This window comes from Mandrillus leucophaeus, unplaced genomic scaffold (assembly GCF_000951045.1).
Source record: "Mandrillus leucophaeus isolate KB7577 unplaced genomic scaffold, Mleu.le_1.0 Scaffold305, whole genome shotgun sequence".
Classification (NCBI taxonomy): domain Eukaryota; kingdom Metazoa; phylum Chordata; class Mammalia; order Primates; family Cercopithecidae; genus Mandrillus; species Mandrillus leucophaeus.
The window spans coordinates 1,416,151-1,424,285 of NW_012103199.1; the positions used below are offsets into that span (position 1 = coordinate 1,416,151).

The 8,135-nt window shown below is 58.3% G+C and overlaps 1 protein-coding gene across 1 annotated transcript in view; it reads left to right on the forward strand.

Annotated features, from left to right (window-relative positions):
• NADK (NAD kinase) overlaps positions 1–3,700 on the forward strand; it is a 35,666-nt gene extending 31,966 nt beyond the window's left edge. The window contains 5 exon segments of the mRNA XM_011987232.1: positions 143–387; positions 548–647; positions 723–880; positions 1,268–1,350; positions 1,845–3,700. Of these exon segments, the coding sequence (XP_011842622.1) occupies positions 143–387; positions 548–647; positions 723–880; positions 1,268–1,350; positions 1,845–2,010 (752 nt within the window). The 3' untranslated portion in view covers positions 2,011–3,700.
• Positions 3,701–8,135: the final 4,435 nt, after the last annotated feature.

An 8,135-nucleotide genomic window follows, 5' to 3' on the forward strand; every position in this document is an offset into this window, starting at 1 on the left:
ACGCCCTCCGACTCCCTCCGACTCCCGCTGACGCCCTCTGACGCCCTCCGACTCCCACTGACACCCTCCGACTCCCTCCGACGCCCTCTGACTCCCTCCGACGCCCTCCGACTCCCTCCGACGCCCTCCGACTCCCGCTGACGCCCTCTGACTCCCGCTGACGCCCTCTGACTCCCGCTGACGCCCTCTGACCCGTGCCCTCTGATGCCCTGTGACTCCCACCGGACCTCAGGAAACGCAGCTGTTGTTCTCCGGAGCCGGCTGAAGGTCAGGGTGGTGAAGGAGCTCCGGGGGAAGAAGACAGCGGTGCACAACGGGCTGGGTGAAAATGGCTCACGGGCTGCGGGCCTGGACATGGATGTCGGGAAGCAGGCCATGCAGTACCAGGTGAGTGGAGGTGCCTCAGCCTCGGTGAGGGGCCCGGGGTGGGGGGACTTGGGTCCCAGGGGCGAGGGCCTTCCGCAGAGCCTGGCTAGGTGGGACGGCCGTGTGTGTGAGCTGTGCGGCCCCACCCGCCCTGAGTGTGCAATGCTGTCATCCCCTCCAGGTCCTGAATGAGGTGGTGATTGACAGAGGCCCCTCCTCCTACCTGTCCAACGTGGACGTCTACCTGGACGGACACCTCATCACCACGGTGCAGGGCGACGGTAAGGCCCGCAGCGCTGTCCTGGGGCCCTGAGCGTCCCTTGGGCGGGAGTGACGCCTGCGCCTGTCCCTGTCAGGAGTGATCGTGTCCACCCCGACGGGCAGCACGGCGTATGCGGCCGCGGCCGGGGCCTCCATGATCCACCCCAACGTGCCGGCCATCATGATCACGCCCATCTGCCCCCACTCGCTGTCCTTCCGGCCCATCGTGGTCCCCGCAGGGGTCGAGCTGAAGGTCAGAGCCAACGACGCTCCTTTTCCGGTTTGTGAGTCATTTGACCCCGTGCAGCACAAAGCCCGGACCTAGTGCTCAGCTCTGCCGTGCTGGCTCCAGCCTCAGACATGGCCTCACCATCCTAGGGCTGTCCGTGCCCTCAGAGGCAAGCCCTGCCCGAGATCTGTCCACCCAGGTGCCCGGGGCCCGGGTCTGAGGGGCTTCCCGCCATTGTTGGTCTCTGGCGGTGCTGAGCTGGGCCAGTGCCTGTAAGATGCGCACTCCACCGTCCACAACGCAGGGTCAGAGCTGCCCAACCTTCGGCCTCTGGCGAGCACTCGGGGGTGGGTGCCTAGAAGTGTCCTCCCCACAGCTGGGGGCCCACCCCTCTCCCTGCTTGACCCTCAGATCATGCTGTCACCTGAAGCAAGGAACACAGCATGGGTGTCCTTCGATGGACGGAAGAGACAAGAGATCCGCCACGGAGACAGGTGTGGGCTGCAGGCCGGGCTGGGCACTGCCTGCCAACCTCCTCCCTGAGCCAGGCAGCGCCTGCCCTCTTGGGGTTGGCCTGTAGACACAGCTTGTCCCCTAGAGCACCACAGGGCCTGAGTCCCTGGGTCTTAGAGTGTCACAGTCAGGGCACCCGTGCCAGCGGCAGCAGGTCATATACGGTGGCACATGCAAGCGTGTCCCCCCCCGGCACAGCTGCCCGCCCTTGCATGAGGGCTGCCCTCCCCCACCTCCTGGGACCTCACCCCTGAGGGCCCTGGGGCAGAGTTTGTCATTTCCCTGCACCGTCCCCTCCAGGACCTGGGGCGGCTCTGTCCCAGCACCCATGGGGCACCCCTGAAGCCTGCCTCAGGGAGGGGCTGCCTGGCCCCTCAGGAAGAGTCCCGGCGATTCCCCAGGAGGGAGGGAGGGTTCTTGGCTGGGGTGGGCCTTTCTGGAAGCCCTGGCTCAGGCGGCTGCTCTCCCGCCCCAGCATCAGCATCACTACCTCATGCTACCCGCTCCCCTCCATCTGCGTGCGGGACCCCGTGAGCGACTGGTTTGAGAGCCTCGCGCAGTGCCTGCACTGGAACGTCCGGAAGAAGCAAGCCCACTTCGAGGAGGAGGAGGAGGAGGAGGAGGAGGAGGGGGAGGGCTAGGTCGAGCCCTGTCCAGGCCGGAATCCTTCCGCTGTCTTCTTTTCTGCCCTCCAAGCTCCCTCTGGGGACAGACCAATCTGTGTGTGTCTGTGACCGCCTCTGTCTCAATGGCACGGCCACTTCCTTCCTGTAGCTGGGTCAGAGCCTGGGTCTGCCCTTTTGTCCAGATCAGCTGTTTTTTTTAACATTTTAAGTCTGACTTTTTTTGCTCTTCTAAAGAAGCAGTGAGAAATGGGCTGGGAGTGCTTCTGTCCCACTGACCCCGTGGGGGGTCCCTGGAGCACAGCCTCCAGCTGCCATAATTCCATGCCAGGATATTTTTCCACAAATCAGTCGATTGAAATTCAGAGGGGTCGGAATGACTCGACCTGTCCTTCAATGTTGAAAATAAATGTCTCAGCCAAAAACCTTCCTTGAGCTGCGATGCTTTTCCCCTTGGCCTGCACCTCTTTCCTTAAAACTTCTGCAGGGAAACCCCCGGCGCAGGCGCTGTTGACAAGTCTGGTCTTGCCGGTGGCTGGCAAGGTGGTTTTGTTCTGCGCAGTTTCTGGGGAGGGTTGGATGCGTCCCCTGCTGTCCAGCCCTCCCCGCTCGAGGCCCCACGAGTCTGGGACCCTCAGTGGGAAGGGGGCTGGCATCGCTGGCGACCCACACATTCCTCACGTAGCTTCCGCTCCCAGGAAGGGGGTTTAAATCCTGTATGTACTTTTTAGAGATTCTTTTAAAGTTTCTGAAATGCTTATGTGCATCTTTTCTTGTACACACTTTTGTGAAGATTTCAGGGGGAAGGGAGTCGTCTGCCATTAAATGTTTACATTTGTGTTCTGCAAGACGCTGTCTTCGGGGACCATTCGGGGACCATTCTGTTCAGTGCGATCCTGGTGGCCCGGGAGATGGGGATTTCCAGGGCTAGTGATCGTGATCCCTTTCATCTTGCAACTGTAATGAGAATCTTTGACATGAACACGGCAAGGGACTCAACACGCTGATTCTCCTCCTGCCTCTACCATGAGTCTCCAGCCTGCAAAGCACTGGCAGCTGTGGTGCATGTGGGTGCTGCTACCCCGGCACGCGCCTCTTCCACGGGCACAGGTGTGTGGAGGCCGTGGTCAGAGCCTGGGGTCCTGGTTACTGCTGCCCGGGCATCTGTATTTTGAGTAACTGCTCTGAGTTTTGCACATGAAGTTGTCCTCATCTGCTGGAGACTGATAAGAAAAAGGCGGCACAAAACATTCGCCGCCGCCGGTGAGCTTCCCGCAGCCACCCGGCTCCGCCTGGGCACGTTCTCTGAGGCACGTGTCTCCCCCGCTCACCCTCGTCTGGGCACCGCAGCATCGGCAGACTTAAGCGTCCAAAAACCCCGAGTGTGATTCTGGGCAGCGGGCCTGGCTTTAAGTCTGCCGTGACCCTGGGCACAGGGGAGGCCCAGCCGTGGGCTTAGGAGGAGAGAGGGACCAGCACCCAGCGTCAGGGCCGGAAGACAGCAGTGTTCAGAATTCCAGCCACTCATCTGAAGAAAAAAGGTGTGAACTGAGCTCTAAAGCAGCACGAGACGGAAATGATCTAGAAAACTTTGGATTTTTGACGTAAATTTTAATGTTTCATATTAATTTCTTGAAAATTTATTAAATGTCTTTGAAAGCCTTATTACGATTTTCAGATCCTTTCAATAAACAAGACTTGTAAAAAAGAAGCTGGGTTAATAACACCTTTCTTCTGACGCCTTGTAACCAACATAGAGGGGTTGGGCAGGGTCGCCCCCATTAAATCCTGGCCCCGAAATGCCCATCCACCGAGTGTAGGGCAGGGCCAGCAGGTCGTCCTCCCCAAGGGGCTGTGTGGTGCCCCAGGGGCTGGGAGTGCCGCTGGCTCTTCTGGGCAAGGGGGCACTGCCCTGGCGGGGGGAGGGGTAGACAGAGGGACTCAAAATCGTGGGGTGGTGTTGCCTCGGGCAGGCTGTGTTTCTCCTGGAAGAGCCACTGAGACCAGGGGGAGTTGAGTCCCTGCATCACCGGGGCCAGCAGGACTGGAAGGGCCCCTCCATCCGGGCTGCCTAACTCAGGGGCAGCCACAAGCCAGGTGAGGACCTGCTGTCCCCTGGGCCCAGCCTGGGCACCGACATCGGCCTCCCTCCCTCCAGTGATGTGGTCCTCCCCGCAACCCCCCAACACCGCAACCCCACACCATCCCTGTTGTCCTAACAAGGCCCAGATGAATGTGGCTCAAGGCTTTGCCCGGAGCCAATCTGTGCTACATGCATGCAAGGCCAGGAGAGACCAGAATGACCACCCCATGGGCACCTGCACCACCAGCACCCTGCACCGTTTTGGGGATGTGAAAGCCTGGGCTGTGGGCCCCTCCCTACTGACCTGGAGCACCTCTGTCTCCCCCGCCTGGAAGAGGCTGTGGATCAAGCCTTAAGCTTCCCAGCTTTCGGGAGCACAGAGGCCCCAAGACATCCTCGGGGGCTGCCGGGCTCAGGCTCTGGGGCTTGGAAACCTTTTCGATCCTGAAGCGGTGGCATCCAGGGTCTCTGCCGGGCCAGCGCCAGCCTGTACCTTGGGCACCTCTGTGCTGGGCCTGGCACCTTCACCCTGCCTCCCACAGCCATGGTGTCTCCTCAGGTCAGGTCAGAAGGGGCTGCAGCCAGGCCCAAAGACCTAGCCCAATTCCTGCGGCTCCTGCGGGGTCTGGGTGAGGCCTGTTCTGCTGGGAGCCCAGGAGGCTGCGACCCTGGAGCTGGAAGTCCGGTTGGGGGAGAGCAGGGTGGGGAGGGTATGGCAGAGGAGCTGGCCGGAGGAGCCCAGGGAGGGTTGGCAGTGCTGGGGATGTCGGGGAAGGCAGGAGCTGGTACGTCACCGCGTGGTTCAGCCGTTTCCAGCACATCCCGCCCCAGAAGGATCTTGACCAGGGCATAGGCTGCCTTCAGGGTCTGGTAACACCAAGGAGCCAAGGCAGGCAGTAAACTGAGGCCACAACCTCCTTAGGAGCCTCCACCACCAGGACACGCACCGGAAAGAGGAAGGAGGCCCCTGCGGAGAGCAGGGTGGGCAGGAGTGGGTGGCCAGGACAGGCAGTACCCAGTGAGGGGTGGTGGGGACCCAGGAGCCACAGAGGAACTGGCTCAGCCACCCTGTGCAGGAGGCACTTGGGGCCTGTGCTCCGGCCTCACCAGGGCTGCCCCACGCCCATATCCTGCTGATAAGCCCCAGGACCAGGATCCCCACCCAGCTGCTCTGCAGAGGGGACAGGAGGCCAGACAAAAAGATGGACACACACACACACAGACACACCACACAGAAAAACAGGCGTGGGCACCACTGAGACACACACACGGGCACCACACACTCAGACACAGACACACACAGAAAAATACACATGGACGCCACTGAGACGCACACACTCAGAGACACGCAGTGCACTCTGGGAAACAGGACGGTTCCTCCAAACCAGCAAGGGGCCCAGGAAAGCATGGGTGGCCCTGAGTATGGAGGGTCTGAAGGCTGCGGGAACTTGCCCATGAGTGACCTTGGCCTGGAGAACTCCCCGGCCTCTTCCCCCACCTGCTGATGAGGACAAATTGCAGGGGCATGAGCGGCTGCTGCTCCCCCACCGCTGGACAGGTGGCCGAGTGGCCTGCAGGCTCGGTCTCCAGGCGGGGACCCTCCCCCCTTCCTCCCCATCCGTGGGGCCTTGGCACAGACCCCATTCTCTGGGGCCTCTGTTCACACCCCACACCTCCCTGCTGTCCTCAACGCCCCTTGGGAAACTTCAGCTCCTCTGGGCCGGCAGGTCTCACCGTCCCTGCTGAGTGGGAGCCCAGACCCAGACTGAGGCTGGCTGGGGGACATGGAGGAGCCTGTGGGCCGGGGGTCCCCAGAAGGGGGCAGAACAGAGCTAGCCATGACCGCTTTCCTTCCTGCCTTCTAGAAGATCATCCAGGCCCTGAAGGCAGAGGAAAGGAATCCCACAGCCCATGGGCCCCTCAGCCTGGGGAGACCCTGCCCCGAGGTCAGCAGGGAGGCCAGGGAGGACCGTGTGGAGGACTCTACCCAGCCATGTCGCAGGCAGCACAACCCGGAAGGTCCCGGGAACCAGGGATGCACTTTGGAGGTTTGAACAGCGCCTGGACCCATCAGCCTCCCACACAGCGAGGCTTCCTGACTCCTAACCGACTCCACATCGTGTGGATAGAAATTCACTGAAATACATGACAACGGCATGCAGGCAGGAAAACGTGCAATAATACAACAGCTCGATGTTCTCAATACAAAGCTCATAGAATTGACACAAAACACTAATAGAAAAATTGTCAAAGGGCAGAAACCGATGACTCAAGGAACAATATAAATAGCTAAGAAGTGCCAGGCGCGGTGGCTCATGCCTGTAATCCCAGCACTTTGGGAAGCCAAGGTGGGTGAATCACGAGGTCAGGAGATTGAGACCATCCTGGCTAACACGGTGAAACTCCATCTCTACTAAAAATACAAAAAAAAAAAAAATTGCTGGGCGAGGTGGCGGCGCCTGTAGTCCCAGCTACTCGGGAGGCTGAGGAGGAGAATGGTGTGAACTCAGCAGGCGGAGCTTGCAGTGAGCCGGGATCGCGCCACTGCACTCCAGCCTGGGTGACAGAGCGAGACACCGTCTCAAAAAAAAAAAAAAAAAAGAAATTTAAAATAAAAATTATTAATACACGTCTCCCAGGCAATATAGCAAAGAGAAGTGGGGCATGGTGGCTCACGCCTGTAATCCCAACACTTTGGGAAACCGAGGTGGGAGGTCCTTCTGGGGAGAGGAAGAGAGGAAGGCACCCAGGCTTCCCAGACACTATTCCAAAATCATTAAACTGTACATCCCAAGCCCAGCACAGTGACAGCCACCTGCAGACCCAGCTCCTCCGGAGGCTGAGGCCAGAGAGTCCTGAGTTTGAGCCTAGCCTGGGCAAAGTAGTGAGATCCGCCATCTCAAAAATAAAATAAAATGCATGGTCCCTCATGAAATGTAAGGATTTGCTATAAAAATTTTGAGAGGCCAGGTGCAGTGGCTCACACCTGTAATCCCAACACTTTGGGAGGCCAAGGTAGGTGGATCATGAGGTCAGGAGATCGAGACCATCCTGGCTAACAAGGTGAAACTCCATCTCTACTAAAAATACAAAACAATTAGCAGGGCGTGGTGGTGGGCATGTGTAATCCCAGCTACTCGGGAGGCTAAGGCAGAGAATTGCTTGAACTCAGGAGGCGGAGCTTGCGGTGAGCTGAGATCACACCACTGCACTCCAGCCTGGGCGACAGAGTGAGATACCGTCTCAAAAAAAAAAAAAAGGCCGGGCACGGTGGCTCGGGCCTGTAATCCCAGTACTTTGGGAGGCCAAGGTGGGTGGATCACAAGGTCGGGAGATGGAGAACATCTTGGCCAACAGGGCGAAATCCCATCTCTACTAAAAATACAAAAATTAGCTGGGCGTGATGGCGCACGTCTGTATTCCCAGCTACTCAGGAGGCTAAGGCAGGAGAATCACTTGAACCTGGGAGGCAGATGTTGCAGCGAGCCAAGATCACGCCACTGCACTCCAGCCCGGGCGATGAGAGCGAAACTCCGTCCCAAAAAAAAAAAAAAAAAGAAAAAAGAGTACTTTTTATAAATCTGCTTTTGAAATCATTTGGATACTACAGCGACCCTGCTGGCCACAACAGCCGAGACTAGTGGGCAAATCACCAGACATTTCTGGGTTTCCTGCAAAGTAGGAAAATCTACTTTGTAAACTGCTCTCAAATTTATGAACTCTGTGTGGATCGTGAACTCAGGCACCAGGCAGATTGCACCCCACTGCGTTAATTTCACTTCTGAGTCTTTCATAATTTTCTTTATTCCTTTTTTTTTTTTTTTTGAGATGAAGTCTCACTCTATGACCAGGCTGGAGTGCAGTGGCGCGATCTTGGCTCACTGCAACCTCCACCTCCTGAGTTCAAGCGATTTTCCTGCCTCAGCCTCCCAAGTAGCTGGGATCACAGGCAGCTGCCACCATGCCCAGCTTTTTTTTTTTTTTTCGTATTTTTTGTAAAGACGGGGTTTCACCGTGTTAGCCAGGACGGTCCAGATCTTCTGACCTTGTGATCCGCCGG